Source organism: Prunus mume, linkage group LG3 (assembly GCF_029339155.1).
Source record: "Prunus mume cultivar Tortuosa linkage group LG3, ASM2933915v1, whole genome shotgun sequence".
NCBI classification, from domain to species: Eukaryota; Viridiplantae; Streptophyta; class Magnoliopsida; order Rosales; family Rosaceae; genus Prunus; species Prunus mume.
This window is the reverse complement of record NC_142700.1, coordinates 12728180-12747985: the sequence shown is the minus strand read 5'-3', so window position 1 is coordinate 12747985 and position 19806 is coordinate 12728180. Positions and strand designations below refer to the sequence as shown.

Genomic DNA, 19806 nt, shown 5'->3' with positions numbered 1-19806 from the left:
TTGGACCTCATACGTGGCCGGTGCGTCCCGACGTATGAGGGGAGGTATGGTTGTGTGAGGGCTGGTGAGAATGTAGCCAGGCCCAGTGATGAGGTCGCACGCGTCTTTGGATTAGCCGGCGTGTTGACAGGCCCCATACGAGGCCGGGTGCGTCCCGTCGTATGAAGGGTGATATTGTGATTGTGTTTGATGAGTTGTGATGGATAAATATTAGAATGTATGAAATTGTATGGTGGTAATGGTTTATTTGATAGTAGGAGCCAGGATAGATATGAAAGAGCTACGTGTGGCTTGATCCCTTAGTAGGGTACGTAGGCAGCCTGAAGTTACTAGGTGCAGCCACATATTAGACCCCACTTAGGTGGTCTTATTGGGATTGGTTTGGACCTCGTTGTTGGTCCCAAAACTTGGTTGAATTGAGGCTTGTCCTGGGGACTAAGTGAGTGAAGGTGTGCGTGAGTAGATTTTGAAATTGTTATATGCATGTTTAATGCATTAAGTTATTTTAAAAGCATTGTGGGCAGTTCTGCTAGAATCATTTGAAGGCCGGAGGCCATTTATGTAAATTGCATGAGATTTTATTGTGCATGCTGCCGGTTGGGTTATAAAATGCGTTTTATGCATGTGGAAATTTTGGGGAAATGTTCAATTTATAGGAGACTCACAAATTTCGCGAAAGTCTCGTGCCCTTAGTCCTCTCAGTAGTAAACGAGGACATAGATTTAAGGAGTGAACCCGGCTTGGGTGTGATGCCGGGTCTCCGCAGGTTCATCTCGGGTTCGGGAAATTCGGGACGGGTTCATCAGATTCACAATTAGGGTATACTAGTTATTTGCCCCCTGAACTTGTACCTAACTTTCGATTAATCCTCTATCCTTTTTTTCTTATAGAAAATTAAGGACATGAACTTTTTTTTTTTCACCAACTTTCCCCCTACCGTCTAAATCCTCAACATTTCATCCAATTTGCCATTAAATATGACGGCATATTGGTCATTTCAAACATTAAAAATAATAAATACATAAATTAAAAATTAAAAAATTGAAAATTGAAATAATAATGATATATACACCCTCTGTTTGACAGCCACCAACATCACCACTCTCTCTTCGATCTCTTTCCCCCTTCTTCTCTTCAACATCCACCAACATCACCATCCTCCACCCTCTGTCTCTTCTCCCCCATGTGCCCACCCCCTCCTCCTTCTCCCTCCCACTCTCTCTTTTTGCGTCTCTCTCCCCCTGGTTACAGAGAGGAAAACAAAATTTAATAATAAGCATATTGAGATTTTTTGGGTGGCTGTTTCGGATTTGGATCTTGAATTTATTTTTCTTTGGTGGCTGTTTGGGTTTCCTGGGGAGTAAGGTGAGGTTAATAATAAAGATCTTGACATTTTTTGGGTGGCTATTTAGGGTTTTGATCTTGAATAATTTTTTTTTTCGGTGGCTGTTTGGGTTTTCTGGGAGGTGAGGTTGTGGATGTTGAAGAAAGAGGGAGATAGAAGGAGGAGGGGGCAGGTGAAGGGTGGGCGATGCTGATGTCTGTGAAGAGAGAGAGAGAGAGAGAGAGAGAGAGAGAGAGAGAGAGAGACTTTGTAGAGAACAAAAGGAAGAAAAACAAAAAAGTAGATCAAAACCTTAAAGCCTAAGCGAATAGGGTGACGAGAGAGAGAGAGAGAGAGAGGAGGCGGAAGGAGGTGAGTCGGGGGTGGGCTGGTTGGCCTCGGGAGAAGCAACGGGCAAAAGGGGGAGGGGGAAGAAAAAAAAACTGAGGAGATACGGTTTTTATTTTGTGTTATCTTTTTTCTTCTTTTTTTCCAAATTTTTTTATAATGATTTAACAGAAAATTGGATGAAATGTTGAGATGTAGATGGCAGTGGAGAAATTGGCGAAAAAAAGAAGTTCATATCCTTAATTTTCTGAAAAAAAAAAAGGATAGGGAGTTAATCGAAAGTTAGGTATAAGTTCAGGGGATAAATCACTAGTACACCCACACAATTATGTCTAATACATCACATCGTGCCACTTGCCTCAAATGAATTTAAGTGAGTGATGAGGCAGTGGGAAGTAATTAAGCTCTATATTGGTGGGTGGAGTATTACTTCTGGGTACCACTCATCATTCGACCAATTCCCTTCCCTCTATAAAATGGTGAAGCCAGTTGCTATTGTTACCATAAGAGCCAGCTCCGACTTTCTTTAATTTCTTGCTTCATATCCACTAGCTACATCTGTTGCCAAGTTAATTTCAGTACTAATGGGGTTTCATCTCCCACTCATCTTTGCTCTTCTCAGTGTAAGCTCTGCAATTTGATTAACTTTTCCATTATCTCTCATTGTACTCTATAATTCTCTCCGATTTTATTTAGTACTTAAGTGTCATCCACTAATTAATTACACTTTGTGAGATTTGATTTTAATTAGAGTTCGAATTAATGTTGCAGCTAGCAGCGGTGGCACTGGCAAACCATGCTGCTCAACCAGCACCTCAACTTTACTGGAACTCCGTCCTACCAAACACACAGATGCCAAGAGCTATCAGTGAACTTCTGCTTCCTGGTTTGTGTTAAGCACTTTAGAATCTTAGATATCTCTTCATAACATGTAAGAACATAGTACATGAGTAATTATAGTATGGTACTAGAGTACGTACGGCAACATATTCACAAATTTCTCACTCACTCTTCAATCGGCTGATCACTTATTTTCCATTATGACGTGGATATATAATTTGCAGACTCCACAAATGAAGAAAAGAGCACAAATATCATGAGTGCTGTTGGGAATGGAAAGCCAACTGACCACAAGGGCAAACCTGAAAATATCCCATTGTCAAATGTACTTTATAACAACGTATATGATCCTCCCACTGACAATCAACTCCATTATAAAAACATTGCTATTTTCTTCTTGGAGAAGGACATGCGCCCTGGCGCAACAACGAACTTCCAATTTGCTAGAAATTCAAACACGGCTACTTTCCTGCCACGCGAAAGTGCTCAATCGATCCCCTTCTCCTCTAACAAACTATTAGAAATTTTCAACCATTTTTCAGTGAAGCCAACATCTGTGGAAGCCCAAACAATTAAGCAAACAATCGAAGAGTGTGAAGCTCCAGGCATTAAGGGAGAGGAAAAATATTGCGCCACATCTTTAGAATCAATGGTTGATTTTAGCACTTCAAAGCTTAGAACAAGAAACGTTCAAGCAATCTCGACAGAGGTATTGGAAAAAGGAGCCACCATGTCCATGCACAAGTATACAACAATGCCGGGACTGAAGAAGCTGGCAGGTGACAAAGTCGTTGTGTGTCATAAGCAGAACTATCCCTATGCTGTGTTTTACTGCCATGCAATAAAATCAACAGTAGCTTATGTTCTCTCCCTGAAAGGCGATGATGGGGTGAAGGTTAAAGCAGTAGCCATCTGCCATCTAGACACATCAGAATGGAACCCAAAGCATTTGGCCTTCCAAATCCTCAAAGTTAAGCCCGGAAAAATTCCCATCTGCCATTTCCTTCCCACTGATCATATTGTCTGGGTTCCGAACCACAAATCCGCATGATCATCACTTAGCACTGTACGTATAATAAACTTGCACCCCTGTGTAATTATCTCCCTACTTATTTCTGCCTCTTCATGTGGTGTAAGATATATGATGAGATGAAGTTTTTGGGATTAATGGTCGGGTTGCCTAAAAAACGCAGATTACAGAAACTGCTTGAAATTAACCTGATCATGTTTTCTCTTGTAACTATATAGACTTCAACTTGTACTCATAAAGCATGCTATATTTATGAAGAGATATTAATCTATATATATATATATTATATTTCTTATTAATGCTAATACATGGATAACAAAGAGCTTTAGCTCTAGTGGTTAAGAGCAATTACCCATGCACTTGAGATATTATGTGTTTAAATCCCCTCTTCCCCAATATTTCTTGTATAAAAATAAAAATAAAAATAAAAATAATAAAGACATTAATATTGTATTCTATAAAGTGTTGGACATGTTTTATACCCCTTTCCTGCAAATTACAGTTTGACACATGTACAAAAATAATAGGCAAGTGTTGGACGACATCAAGAGTACTTACATATAGGTAAGTTTTGAATATTTCGGTATTTAGCTTTAATTATTGAAAATCAATGTACATTTAGTTTTGAATTTTTCTGTATTTGTCCATATTCAACGTACATTCTCTTATTTTTCTCTTTACTAAGCACATAGTGGAAAAGTGGGTCACAATTAGGGGTGGGTTCGGTCTGGGTTGGCTCGGTTTTGGGCTCAACCCGAGTACCGAACCGTAAGCCTCGTTTTTGGCTATTTTGGAAACCAAAACCAAACCATAATTGATGAAAACCAACCACTTCGGTTAACCGGACTTGGTGGGTTGGTTTGGTTTGGTTTGGGTTTTTTGGCTTTCTGTGAGAGAGAGAGAGAGAGAGAGAGAGAGAGAGAGAGAGAGAGAGAGAAAGAAATAAAAGCGATGGAGAGGAGAAGAAGAAGAAAAAGAGGGAGAGATGGAGAAGAAGAGGAGAAAAAGAAGAGAGAGAGAAGAAGAAGAAGAAAGAAAAAAAAGTGAGAGGGGGAGAGGGAGTGAAGACAGACGTAAGAAGGAGAAAAAAAGAAGAGAGAGAGGGACTGATGGAGACAAGAGAAACGGAAAGATGGAGAGAGAAGAAAAAGAAAAGATTGAAACTATTATATGTCTTATAATAATATTAGAGTGGTGATTTCCACTCATTTTTCTCTATTTTATCACTTACACTCCTTTTTATTACTAAAAAGGAGTGTAAGTGGATAAAATAGGAGTGGGGAAATCATTGCCCTAATATTATATATAATATTTTTTTTAATACTATCGGTTGGGTTTGGTTAAACCGTAGTTTAGAATATTGCAAACCGTACACCGAACCACATATTTTGATTTGGTTTAGGTTCAAACCGATGACCAAAAAAATTGAAAAAAAAACCAAATCAACCCAAACCATTGGTTTGGTTTGGGCGGTTTGACCAAGTTACCGATTTGAATGCCATGCCCTAGTCGCGATAGTGAAAAAGTGGGTTACAAAAGCTCCTAAAAAAAGTCAGCCCACAGAAACGGCCACTTTTATCTTTGAGGTCATGCTCAGAGCTTCTTTTCCAACACTACAAAAGGAAAAACGACCGAATATTTGGAAAACCATGGATGCTAAGGAAGAGGGACATTATATACGACATGTTGTTGCTTTAAAATCAGGTGCCAATCTTTATCCTCGAGTTCTCTACTTCTTAGTCCATGCCAACAATACAATTCCTCTCGAAACATCCCTCATTAAGCTAACCCATGATTTCTTCCACAATAGGGTGTACATTAGGCCATTTGACGAAATTTTGAAAAAACTCTCCCACTCTTTGACTAAAATACACCATTTTGTTGACTTTGTGCTAAAATGTCATCGACCTTTACCATCTGATCTTCCAACCAGAAGAAAACTCAAAACTTTAACCATATCAAGTGCAACAAAATTACACCAGGCTGGAGTCAAGTTTATGATGGTTAAAGATAAAAACTTATTTGACATACAATTTGAGAATGGAATCCTCAAAATTCCACAACTTTGAATACGGGGTTCAACAGAAATTTTCTTCCGCAATCTTATTGCCTATGAGCAGTGTGAGCTCCATGATCATTACATCAACGATTATGTCTTCGTCATGGACCGCCTGGTCGACAGTGCCAGGGATGTGGAATTGCTTGTGAAGAGTGGAATTCTTGAATCTATGCTATCAGACAGCGAGGCAGCAGCGGAATTTATTATTTCTCTTGGTCATGTACGTGTTTATCTAAAGTAAAATAAGAGTGATTGACTGGTAGTCTGTTAGTTTGTTTTTCTGGGGTTTTTCCCCCTGTTCGTCAAAGGAAAAAAAAAAAAAAAGAACGAAAAAAGAAAAAAAGGAGTGAGTGTTTGTGCCTATGAAAATTACTTTGAAGTATGCTCCACAGAGCACTGCAACTGCAAGCAAGCCCTTCCTTACTCATGGCCAAACAAGCCCAAAAATAGTTATTTAATGTGAGCCAAAAAAAATAAACTAGGGAAGTGGAGGTTCCTCTGTTTGTATATAAATGAGCGATTCAAACTCTCAGTGCCAAGGGTTATCCCTGATACATTTGTTAAAAATTATATATTTGGTCTTACATCAAACAAATAATTCAACGTTGGTTCAATCGATCTTTAAAATACTTGAACACTAAGTTAAGTAACAGAGACAACAGAGCAGACAATTTATATGTATGAGAAGAAAACAGCAGCTGCAATGACATAAAATAGTTGCCAAGGTGTGTTCAAATATAGTCTTGCTTCAAAATCACCTTCCATTTGTTCCGCCGCTTGTTGCAGTAATAGTTGCCGTAGTCCGTCCATATGTAGTGAAACCTGGTTAATTGATAAGTTAACAAAACAAATTATATATATACTAAAACTGAGTTCACAATTCACTGTTTCTAAGCTGTTCATTAAGAATAGTGAAATGACGTTTGTACCCCTACTTAACTGTTGTTTTCAATTTTGTTTTCTCTTAAGCGCAGTAAATTGCCGAAAATGGCCTCCACTTAACCTTTTCTGCTCTTCCATTTTTGCCCCTTCTCTTTCTATCTTTCTTTTCCTGCAAACGTTTCGTTTGCTTAGAGAAGGAGTTCATCTCCACTTGATTTCGATACTACTACAAAAATCGAAATAGACGACGGGAAACCACCGTCGTCTAGAAGGTTTTCAAACCTTCATGAAATCGACCGCCATCTTTTGATATATAAAACAACGGCGGCTATTAATCGACGTTGTTAATACATTCAACATCGAAAAATATTACAAACCAACGTCTAATTACTATATATATAGCCTAAAATGAAATATTCAACAACATTAGATGACGGTTTTATTAAAACCGAGACGTCTAAAGAGCATTACATGTCAAGATCAAAATAAGCACCGACGTATAGATAATTTTCCACGTCCCTAATTGAAGGAAAATAGACTTGTGTAACTTAGAAACCGTCGTGGTTAACTTATACTACGTTAAATAAAAAAAGACACTAACGTCTACAATATAAAAGACAACGCACGAAGAAACGAATAGACGTTTAAAGTATATTACATGTCAATAGTCGCGCAGTAACCGCCGTAAAATGCATTAACCACATCCCACATCTAAAAAAACTGTCTCTTATGTGATTAACCACGTCACAATGTAGAAGAACAACACCGTTTTAACCATATTCCACGTCTGTCTTTTGTGAGAATCGTTGTTTAAATTATTTTAAAAAACCCATTGGACAGAGTTAGACATAGCTCTTGCTGCAGAACCGATGTCTGACCATCTTAAAATGACACAATACTACTTAATACCGACCCACGACTGCTCTTGCTAAAGACTGACGTTAAAAATTATATTGAAGGCATGGACAGGAAAAGAACCGATGTGGATTATATTTTCAACATCGATGTGCATAAAATAATGGACGTGGTTAATTCTTTCACTACGTCATGAGGATCCAATTGTGTGACATTGTAATTGCTTACCACGTCGGTTTTTAATGCATAGTGACGTGGTTGTCCTTTTAAAAATCGTTTGTTTAACCCTCTTTAACGTGTGTATACTCTGAGATGTCAGTTGTTTTAGACTAGACGATGTGCACAATATCTGCAGGTGAGGAAGACTTTGGGGAAGCAAAGACAAAGTGGGAAAAGCAAGTTTGACTTTGGGGAATGGTGTTAGGTTCCTTTTGTCGCCTGGCGGGGTTGGGTATTCGAAACTAAGGACTCGACATAACTTGTCTGCTAGCTCATACAATAATCCAAAGTGCAATCCCATACAACCCTGTGAGTGACGGACACATAAGAATCCCAATATGACATAACTGTACATTAAGACAAGATTTAATTTCCCAAAATGTTTAAACTAACACGGTAAAAAAAAATTGGTTAAAGCTAAATACAGATTTGCTGAAACTATGGGGCTTAATTGTTTCATTAAAAAAAACCTGGATTTACATCTTTCATTAATGAAAATTTTGTGATGTTGTAAGTTAGCTCTGGTTGTTTGTTGTTCAAGAATTTTTATTTAGTCAGTTCATATAATCCATACATAATATTTTGAGCTAAGAGCATTCTTTGCAACCTTGTAGAGTAAATTTTGCAAGATAAGAAGCGTATTATCCCCCAGTCAATTACTAAATTCCTTTCACCTCTCGAGATACATACCAGGTTAAACACAAAGTTTTACAGAGTGATCACCCAATTTCTTTGGAGCTGATGTTTCTCGGACTACAAGCTACAGGTCATCATGGACAGTCTTGTTACTTCATTTTGACATCTATATATATCTTGACATATGTCACACACACAACTAACTAAGCACTTATATTTTGTAATAACAAAGGAAATTTGAACATCCATCCAGGGTTTCGATTTGCAGGTATGTCAGACAAGTTTGCTTTAAAAGAGCCATCTGATGTTAAATCAGATAACAGCATAATAGTTTACTGCTATTCGTTCTTCATAAGCTTCGTTTTCTTCCCCACATAACAACTCCAGGCTTGACTAGGAATGTAAGCCTTCACAAGCCCGTAGATAATCTGAAGCAATCCAGTAGTAACACCTAAATTCTAGATATAACATCTACAGGCATGTTTCATAATTTACTGAGAAAAAAACAAAAGAATGTCTTTCCACGTCAAGATATTGTAGTTAAATTGCAAGATCCATAAAGCTTTCAACACACAAATGAACCTAAAGGGAAAGCTTAATCACACAACCAGGTGATTACTGCATGCTTCTGCTTGGTTATTGATAGGCTATTAATATCATATATTCTTTCGACAAGGTTATATAGTAATGAAAGAACACGCATATCCCTATAAATTATTTTTTCTCTTACCTATTAGTTGATAACTTAGTATAACATGTCTGTCAGTAAGATTAATAGATTACTCAGTGATAGGAACTTGCCTGCAATTGTCAGGGAAGTTTCAGTTAGATTAGGAACTTGAAGCACATCTCTTTCAAGGGTACGAAGCATAGCAAAAGATGAAATTGTTGAAATGTAAATTGACTAGCTAATTTCTTGTTAGTTAGTAATTTACTTAGTCTGCTTTTACTCTTAGCTTCATTAAGCATTATGTTAGTTAAGTGACTTGAGCTCATATGCCAAGTGTAAAACAGTCAGTTAGTGTCCAACGGCTCTTAGGCCTTGTACTGCCATGTGTCACATTCACAATGGTAATGATTGGCTGATGTAAATGAAAGAATTAGAATGAATACAAAAAGGGCGTGATCTCTGCAATGGTTCAGCAGATCACACCAGAGAACTTTTCCAAAATTTTGTTTCTCCTAGCTACCTCTCTCACTCTCTCTGAATCTTGAGCTCCTTTGATAATCCAAATCTCAACATGGTATCAAGAGCGAAGGTTGGATCTGGAAATGGGCGTCGGAGCTGAGCTTTGAAATCCAACGTGAAATTTCATACTCAGTTCATTGATTCAGATCTCAAATGGCTGGGTCAAGTGGTGGTGATCTTCGGGCTTCAATATTCAATGGTGACAACTATGAATTCTGGAAGATCCGGATGAGAACCATCTTCAAATCGCACGGACTCTGGGATTTAGTTGAAAAGGGACTTGGAATCTCAGAATCGAAAGGAAAGAAGATTGAGGCAGAGGGGTCGTCAAAATCAGAGAAAGAAACTCTGTTAATGAAGGATGCTAAGGCACTGGGTATTATTCAAGGGGCTGTCTCAGATGACATTTTCCCCAGAATTTTGAATGAAGAAACCTCAAAGGGTGCTTGGGACATTCTACATCAGGAGTTTCATGGTGATAAACAGGTCAGATCTATTAAGCTACAGGGTCTGCGTCGAGATTTTGAATACACAAGAATGAAGGATGATGAAACCTTGTCTGTGTATCTCACTCGTTTGCTTGAGTTGGTGAATCAAATGAAGGGGTATGGAGAAGATTTATCAAGAGGAAGATTGGTTCAGAAATTGCTTATAAGTGTGACCAAAGAGTTTGATCCAGTGTGTTATGTAATTGAGCAAACTAAAGATAGTGAAACTATTGAGTTGCAAGAAGTCATTGCTGCACTAAGAGGTTTTGCTCGAAGGCTTGATAGGCATGCTGAGAGTACCACTGAAAGAGCTTTCAGATAATGTGAGGACCCGCCGAATTTCCCCGGGCGGACCCATCTTAGTGCCGACATCTCCCGATGCGGGCCCACTTACTAAACCCCGAGACAACCTACCAAAATTTTGGCAGAGTTTCCCCTGTAAAATGCTCAAAACCAACAACATTCAACCTGCATAATTTACATAATATAAATCCCAACTGCCAGCATGCTTTCAACATACAACAATCCAAACTAAAGTGGCCTCCGGCCTCAAGTAACAACCTAACATGGGCGATAACAGAGCATCTAACAGAATTAATTTACAACAAACAATTGAGTAGAAGGAATTTACACAAGTCCTATCTACGGACGGAATGATTTGAGCTCGAACACTGCTCAAACACTTCCAAGAGCAACTACTGCCTGGGGGGCGCAAAACAGAAATATGTGAGTGGACAAAAATAAAGTTTGCATTTAAAACAACATAGTAACCCCACTGTGTAAAAATAATGCTCAAGCATGCAGTTTCACAATCCATAACCCAAATACTCAAAACATAAAATCTCAAAGCCCAATAACTCTCAAAATCTCCAACCACAACTCCATTCCCAAAATATGCAACTCTCGCCAACCCATACATATATATATATAAGTATATAACTATAATATAACATATACTTCTCTCCATACTAATGTACCGGGGAAACAATCCAACCGGGGGATTGTTTGGCTAGTACGCAGGATTTCAAGTACTAACCAGCGTCCGAGGATGAGTAGTCCAACCGGGGCGGAACTCCATAGCTCACACGCCGGCACGCCAGCGACACGTGTAGCTCACATATCTCATAACTAGTCCTACGCGGCGATTATCATCACCCCACCGCACGCCAAGCGACATGTGTGATAATACTAAACAATATACATACTCTTCCCATACGCCGCGCCAGCGACACGTATGGGAAGTGTCTCACACACCGGCACGCCAGCGACATGTGTGAGACCCAAACTCATGGCCTTCCCACCCCACCGGCACTGCCAACGACGTGTGTGGGAAGCCTAATAACCAGGGAATGGTACTCACCTAACATACTCATATATCTCACAACCATCACTCAAACTCATATCCTTCCACAACCTTACAACATCAACTCCTCATACTCTATACATAGACAATATAGATAGACATCCCAAAATCCATATAAACATATCCATTATACTCAAATATAGCCATAGCCAAAATATATTGCCAATACGTATAAGAATATCCAAATTCATCAACCAAATAATTACTAAATCATAATCACCATTAAAAACATATGCACAAAGCTTTTATCAATAAACCATGCAAATGCTTGAAAACAAAGTCCACTCACAGGTAATCCCAAGCTGCCAGGCCCCGAGTGACAGGACCCGTCCCGAATTTCCCGGAACCCGAGACGAACCCTGCGGAGACCCCGGCATCACACCCACGCCGGGTTCACTCCTTAAATCTATGTCCTCATTTACCATATGGGATTAAGGGCACGAGACTTTCTACCGAAATTTTGGCAGAGTCTCCCCTGTAAATTGAACATTTCCCCAAAATTTCCACCTGCATAAAACACATTTTATAACCCAACCGGCAGCACGCACAATATAATCTCATGCAATTACATAAATGGCCTCCGGCCTTCAAATGATTCTAGCAAAACTGCCCACAGAGTTTTTAAAATAACTTAATGCATCAACCATGCATATAACAACTTCAAAATCTATTTATGCACACCTTCACTTGCTCAGTCCACAGGACGAGTCTCAATTCAACCAAGTTTCGGGACCATCAACGAGATCCAAACCAATCTCAATAAGACCACCTAAGTGGGGTCTAATATGTGGCTGCACCTAGTAACTTCAGGCTGCCTACGTACCCTTACCACGGGATCAAGCCACACGTAGCTCTTTCGTATCTATCCTGGCTCCTAATACCAAATAAACCATTACCGCCACACAAATTCATACATTCTAAGCTTTATCCATCACAACGCACCAAACACAATCACAATATCACCCCTCATACGACGGGACGTGCACCCGGCCTCGTATGGGGCACATCAACACGCCGGCTAATCCAAAGGCGCGTGCGACCTCCTGGGCACGCTACATTCTCACCAGCCCTCACACAATCACATCTCCTCATCGTCGGGGACGCCCGCCACGTATGGGTCTGTCAACACGCCGGCTAATCCAAAGGCTGCGTGCGACCTCTGCAGGCACGGCTACATTCTCACCACGGCACAGCTACATTCTCACCGGCCATCACACAATCACATCTCCTCATGCGTCGGGCCGCACCGCCACGTATGGGAGTGCAATCACGCCGGCTAATCCAAAGGCGCGTGCGACCTCCTGGGTCCTCGCTACATTCTCACCACCCTCAACATGATCACAATATGAAGTGTGGGGTAGTCGTATAGCACTGTAAGCTAACATTCAATCGGTTTATTTACCTTTATACATCCACACAATTTAATATATAAAAATATAATTTCTACTCTTATACAAACCTCAACCCTGGTATAGCATCTGATAATTTCAGCAATTTAAATCATAACATAATATCCTAAATTCGCATATAAACCATTTAACTCGACAACGCTCAGGACCTGTCACTAAGGTCATTCTAACCCTCCTGGGATGATAGAACTACAACAAAAGTCTAGCGGTCAACCCAGGGTCAAACTACCCAAACTTGTTCAAACAGGCCTACGGGGCCCACGACCTCCAAATTCCGATCCGAAAGTTCCTATAGGTTCCACAGGCTCTAGGACACATGTCCTGCAAGTTTGGTCCAGATCGGACGGTCGGATCGCTCACGATCGCACGATCGGACGATCACTAAAACCCTAACCCTAGGGTTGGCATTTCTGGAGTATCCGGGACTCCATTTTACGATCCATCAAATCCTACACGATCCTGGTAATACCAGATCAACATATTATAACTTCAGGACCATCCAAGCGGTCCAAACCTAGCGAACCCGGAAAATACGCGATATGCAATATCCGTTCGGAACTCTAACGGTATCCAAAATGAGATCCGAGCACACCTACGCGCTCGTGACATCGAGAGGATCGCAATGGGACAAAAATGCCCCTCAGCTACGGTGCCCACGCGCCGCCACACGCGCGTGGGTGTCTAAAGCGATATCGCATCGCCGGAAAACTTCCAAATCATGAGCCAAGACTCCTACCCTAGGTAATACACCTAATTTGGAGCCACTTTTGTTCTTGGGCATACCCCAAAAACTGACCGGAAGTGGCGGAATCGCGATCGCAAAACCGGAAACCTCAACCGCGTCGGGTTGCCTCGCTACAAATTGATCAATTCCTACCCAGAGCAGCTAGAGCTCGGAAAATAGGTGAGAAACCATACCTCACTTGCGAGTCGGTGGCGGACGACGGAGAACAAGCCGCGAAATTTCTATCAAAGCGGAGCTTTCTCCTCGTTTTCCGCGAAATCACGGTGGCGACCCGGGTAGGAAGAGGACAATGTCGGTCATTTTGGTACCGGCCCCATCGACTTTGGTGGCGGACGAGAGCACGGCCGGCCACACCGTGGCTGTCGCGAACGGAGGAGGAGAGAGGGCCGCGGAGAGAGAGAGAGAGTGGGGCAATTCCGTCTTTTAACCAAAAATCAATTTCCAAATTTTTACGATTATGCCAGAGCTTCTTGATCATAACTCTCTCGTTACAACTCCGATTCGAGCCCACTCGTGTCTCTGAACTCATCTCACCGTGCTCTACGCAACAGTACAACCGAATTCCCAAATTCCTTCCGGGTAAGAAAATGACCAAAATACCCTTATCCCACGGGTAATTTCTCAATTCCACTTAAATAAATTAAACATGGGATAAATTTGGGGTCGGGGTGTTACACCGAGAGGATCCTGCCTGCTGCGTATGATCAACCGAAGTACCTATTTCGAGATACGAACCCTTGATTAATATAATACACTTCGAAACGGGAATTCACAAAAGAGAATACTTAAATCCCCAAGTTCCCGATGCGTGTAAGTCCAATAGGATATCCTAAGGTCCGGTTACAGGTTTGGGAATCGCTTCCCATCATACGGTTATCGCTAATCCCACAAACTTCGAATTATTGAATCGAAACATTCGGGGCTCCGATTCACGATCCACGAATTCCTATAGGATTCTAAGAGTACCTAGATCAACATACTTCAATTTGGAAACGATCCAACGGTTAGAACCTATCGAACTCGAATAACGCACAATATGCGAAGATTCGTTCGATAGTCAAACGACGTCCGCATTGAGATCCGTAAAATCCTACGCACTCGTGCAACCTAAGGATCTCATTAGGAACAAAAGCAACTTCACCAGCCTTGCCCATGCGCCTCCACATGCGCCGGTGCGTGGGTCAGAGAAATTTTGGCGAGAAAATCTCCAAATCACAAGCCACCCTTCCAATCCTAGATACTACTCGACGAATGGAGCATCTTCTTCAACTACCACAAGGTCCAATTAAATGCGGGAACTGGCGGCGGAATTTCAAATTGAAAACCGACCAAAACCTAATTCAAAAATTAACTTCCAAAACCTCCAAATCGTTCCAATCCTAAGCAACAGTCGGCTAGAACACGTAAAAAGAGGAAGAAAGCCCATCAATTTTACAGAAGCGGACGGTGGAGCGGCGGCGCAACGATCGGAAACCGGTTCGAACCGATCGGCCCGCGGCGGGATTCGAGGTTTCCGGCGGGAAAATTGGGTGGGTCTTGATCGGGACTTCACGGCGAGTCGAAGCAGGACCGATCTCGAGGCGGTTGCGGTGTGGCGGCGGCGGCACGGTGGTTTCCGTTCGGTTTGCATAGTGACGGGGAGAGTTGTCGCACGCAAAGGGAGGAGACGCGGGAGGAAGAGAGAGAAAGTGAAGGGTAAAAACTGAAAATTTGATTTTTACTCAAACTTACTTTGAAATAATTACGGTAGCGCCACTGAACTTATTTTGATCGCCAAATCTTCATTACAACTCCGATTCAAGCCTACCGTATGTCTAAGGATTCGTCTCAGTACCACCTATGCAACCACACCACTCATGGTCCTGAAATCCTTCCGGATAAGAAAATGACCAAAATTACCCTTAACCCAAGAGTAAATTCATAATTCTCTTAATTTAATTAAAATAGGAATTAAATTGGAGTCGGGGTGTTACAAGTAGTATGAGTGTGAATTAGAAGGGAACCCAGTCAAGTTCAGCTTCTGGTGATGCTAAGCCAAAGAAGAATTGGAAATCGAAGGGTAAGAAATGGGATTCTAAACCTCAGAACTCTATCAATCAAGGAGGAAAACCAGATCAAGCTAAGGGAAAATGCACGCATTTTGATAAACTACATTATGGAGAGTGTTGGTTTAAAGGAAAGCCACAATGCTATGGTTGCAATCGATTTGGTCACTACATTAAGGAATGTGATCAAGCAAACAAGGCTGGAAAAGTAGCAAATCTTGCTAATCAGGTAACAGAACCTGCAACAATGTTTTATGCATGTCATTCTGCTACTATTGGAAAGAATATGAATATGTGGTCTATTGACAGTGCATGTAGTAATCATATGACCTCGCATGAGTCTTTGCTTGTGAACATTGATAAAAATGTGAAGTGTAGAGTCAAAATGGGTGCTGGTGATTTGGTGCAGTCAACTAGCAAAGGCACATTGGTCATAGAAATGCAGGGTGTGACCAGATACATTAAGGAAGTTATGATTGTCCCTGGTTTGGATGAGAACCTGTTAAGTGTAGGTCAAATGGTAGAACATGGATATTGGCTTGTCTTTAGTGATAATATGATTGATATTTATAGGGATAGGCAGATGCAGGATTTGATTGCAAGTGTACCAATGAAAGGAAATAGATGTTTTCCTTTAAGCCTAGAATATGTCAAACCTTCTATGGCTAATAAAGTAACAGTTGAGGAGTCATCTTGGCTGTGGCATAAAAGGTATGGACATCTAAACTATACTAGTTTGATGCTCCTGCAAGACAAAGAAATGGTGCAAGGTCTGCCTAGATTACAAGTCACAAAGCATGTGTGCTCTGGTTGTGCTATAGGAAAAGGTCACAGAGAACCTTTTGACAAGGAGAAAGTTTGGACAGCATCACAGCCCTTAGAACTGATACACTCTGACATCTGTGGTCCAATGCAGATTACTACTCTTGCAGGCAACAGATTCTTTCTCACCTTTATAAATGATCACTCTAGAATGTGTTGGATATTCTTCTTGCAGCACAAGTCACATGTCTTCATTATTTTTAAAAGATTCAAGTCCATGGTTGAACTTCAAAGTGGCTACAAACTCAAGAAACTCAGAAGTGACAGGGGTGGAGAGTATACTTCCCTGGAATTTTCAAAGTTTTGTGAAGAGATGGGTTTAGAAAAGCAATTGACTGTAGCTTACTCTCCATAACATAATGGTGTTGCAGAGAGAAAGAATCGTACAGTGGTAGAAATGGCAAGAACAATGATGCATGAGAAGAAGATTCCATTCAAGTTTTGGGTAGAAGTTGTGAATACAGCTGTTTATTTGCAGAATCGAAGTCCAACAAGTGCTTTGGACAACACAACACCATTTGAGAAGTTTAGTGGAAGGAAACCAGGTGTCAAACACTTGAGAATCTTTGGCTCTCTATGCTACATTCACATCCCTTCACAGAAAAGGCACAAACTAGAGGAAACTGGTGAGAAGGGAGTATTTGTAGGTTATGGAATTTGTGAAAAAGGATATAGAGTATTCAATTTGAGAACTCAAAAGATTGAACTGTCTAGGAGTATTATTTTTGATGAGAAAGCCATTTAGGATTGGGAATCAAATGAGGCACAAGTGGAGGTTACAATTCCTTGGAATGATGAACAAAGCTCAATGACATCTGAGTTTGATTCAGAAGCAAGTGACTCACCTCAGTCTGTGCAATCTCTCTGAGAACACAAGCTATCAGTGACCTGCAAGCAACCATGGATTCAGATTACACTTGATTCATCAGTTTCAACCTCTGAAACTTATGACCGTACTCCAAGGAAATGGAAAAAGTTTGGATGATGTGTATGCTCAATGCAAGATGAGCATCATTGAACCTGAAAGTTTCAGTGAAGCAGTCAAAGATGAAGACTGGAAAAAGGCTATGACAGAAGAAATGTTGATGATAGAGAAGAATTCAACTTGGGAATTAGTTGATAGACCAAGTAACAAACCGATTGTGGGAGTGAAGTGGGTCTACAAAACCAAGCTAAATCTTGATGGCTCCATTCAAAAGCACAAAGCAAGGCTTGTAGCCAAAGGTTACACACAGAAACCAGGGGTTGATTTCAATGAAACCTTTGCACCCGTGGCAAGGTTAGACACCATTAGAACACTCATTGCACTAGCTGCACAGAAAGGTTGGAAGCTGTGGCAATTGGATGTTAAATCAGCATTTTTGAACGGTGTGCTTGAAGAGGAAGTATATGTGGATCAACCAGATGGTTTTGTGGTTGAAGAGGCTGAAGATAAAGTGTATAGATTGAGAAAAGCTCTTTATGGTCTAAAACAAGCACCAAGGGCCTGGTATAGTGAGATTGATACATATCTCATTCACTGTGGTTTTCATAGAAGCTCAAGTGAAGCGACTCTATATGTGAGAAACAAAGAAGGAATTGGTGCCTTGATAGTATCAATCTATGTAGATGATATAGTCTACACAGGGAGTAGTACAAGAATGATGGAAGAGTTTAAAACAGAGATGATGTGCAAGTATGAAATGTCAGACTTGGGTTTATTACACCACTTTCTTGGCATGGGAGTAACACAAACTGAAGGGAGCATATTCATACACCAGAAGAAGTATGCTAAAACTCTTTTGGAGAAATTCGGACTCAAAGATTGCAGCCAGTGTGCACTCCATTAGTTGCCACTGATAAGTTGCAAAGAGAGGATGGAAGTGAAGCTGCGGATGAAAGCTTGTACAGGAAAATTGTTGGAAGCCTGCTATATCTAACTGCAACTAGACCAGATATTATGTTCTCAGCTAGTCTACTTGCAAGGTTCATGCATAACCCTTCTGAGAAGCACTATGGAGCAGCCAAAAGAGTTCTAAGGTATATACAAGGAACAATTTACTATGGAATTGAGTATTGGCTGGAAAATCTGCACTATTGATTGGCTATTGTGACAGTGACTGGAGTGGATCTGAGGATGATAGAAAAAGCACCTCTGGGTATGCGTTTTCGTTTGGAAGTGGCTCGTTTGGATGGGCTTCTGTCAAGCAGCAAAGTGTAGCATTATCAACTGCATAAGCAAAGTATGTGAGTGCAGCTGAAGAAACCTCAGAGGCTATTTGGCTTAGATTCGTGCTTGAAGACTTTGGAAACCACAGCAACTACACTGTTATGTGACAGTACCTCAGCTATAGCAATGGCTAAAAATCCGGTACTTCATCAAAAGAGCAAGCATATTGACAGGAAGTTTCATTTCATTAGAGATGAAATTCAAAAGGGTGTGATTGAGTTGATCTACTGTAAAGGAGAAGAGAAAATTGCCGACATATTCACCAAGGCTCTGCACAGAGACAGATTCTGCTACTTGAGAAGTCTACTTGGTGTGAAATCAGCTAGCACTTTAGAAGGGAGTGTTGAAATGTAAATTGACTAGCTAATTTCTTGTTAGTTAGTAATTTAATTAGTCTGCTTTTACTCTTAGCTTCATTAAGCATTATGTTAGTTAAGTGACTTGAGCTCATATGCCAAGTGTAAGGTGTAAAACAGTCAGTTAGTGTCCAACGGCTCTTAGGCCTTGTACTGCCATGTGTCACATTCACAATGGTAATGATTGGCTGATGTAAATGAAAGAATTAGAATGAATAGAAAAAGGGCGTGATCTCTGCAATGGTTCAGCAGATCACACCAGAAAACTTTTCCAAAATTCTGTTTTCCTAGCTACCTCTCTCACTCTCTCTAAATCTTGAGCTCCCTTGATAATCCAAATCTCAACAGAAATTGCCAAGTCTGTATTCTTTTTCCTCTCAAAACGGTTTATTGACAGAATTTATCCTACAAGGAGGAAAATATCAAAGCAGGAAAACAACAGTAAGCTACCACATAAAATTCGGAAATGAAAATCATCAAGGAAACTGTAAACCATACAAACGTACGTTTGCTACTTAAACAAATTGGTGGGTTCATCAAACTGATTCACATTAACAGCTGCGTCAAGAACAGCTGGCTGAATTCCTCATGCATTAAGATTCTTAAATGTCTTTGCAAACATAGATGCTGTGAATTTGCTGTTAACAAGAATCTTATCTGCCATTCCTGCAGCCATACTTAATTTTTTTTTAAAAAAAATCAGTGAGAAATAGTTGATGGGTTTCCCTCGTTAGTGGAGGAGAGAAAAAGAAGGAAATAAATATTAAAATAAAATGAAAGAAAGGACGGGAAAATTTGAAGAAAATGAATGGAAGAGAAAATGAGAAGAATTCTCTTTCATGCACGGCCACCAATTAGTTAGGAACGTTTGCCTATAAAAGCAATTGCCTTCTTTCAGTTTAATGCATCCCTTAGAAAACCAAAACTTAGACAGTTTTGAGAGATAAAAAAACCTCACTTGTGTGAGAGAGAAAATCCTCTTGAGAG

The 19806-nt window shown here is 40.5% G+C and overlaps 1 protein-coding gene and 1 pseudogene across 1 annotated transcript; both read left to right on the top strand.

Annotated features, from left to right (window-relative positions):
• The first annotated feature begins 1753 nt into the window (after positions 1–1753).
• Positions 1754–3815, top strand: LOC103326087 (BURP domain protein RD22-like). Its single transcript, XM_008228294.3, has 3 exons — positions 1754–2295; positions 2444–2558; positions 2737–3815. Exons 1-3 carry the CDS (start codon positions 2257–2259, stop codon positions 3561–3563), a joined length of 981 nt encoding a protein of 326 aa, XP_008226516.2. The 5' UTR covers positions 1754–2256; the 3' UTR covers positions 3564–3815.
• A 1014-nt stretch (positions 3816–4829) lies between these two features.
• LOC148918772 (uncharacterized) lies at positions 4830–6059 on the top strand (annotated as a pseudogene).
• Positions 6060–19806: the final 13747 nt, after the last annotated feature.

What these genes read in the sequence shown, in the direction of transcription:
- LOC103326087 (XM_008228294.3), top strand. Translation starts at nt 2,257, where the DNA reads ATGGGGTTTCATCTCCCACTCATCTTTGCTCTTCTCAGT. An exon ending in TCATCTTTGCTCTTCTCAGT is followed by an intron (nt 2,296 to 2,443) that starts GTAAGCTCTGCA and finishes TTAATGTTGCAG; the next exon opens with CTAGCAGCGGTGGCACTGGC. An exon ending in CAGTGAACTTCTGCTTCCTG is followed by an intron (nt 2,559 to 2,736) that starts GTTTGTGTTAAG and finishes TATAATTTGCAG; the next exon opens with ACTCCACAAATGAAGAAAAG.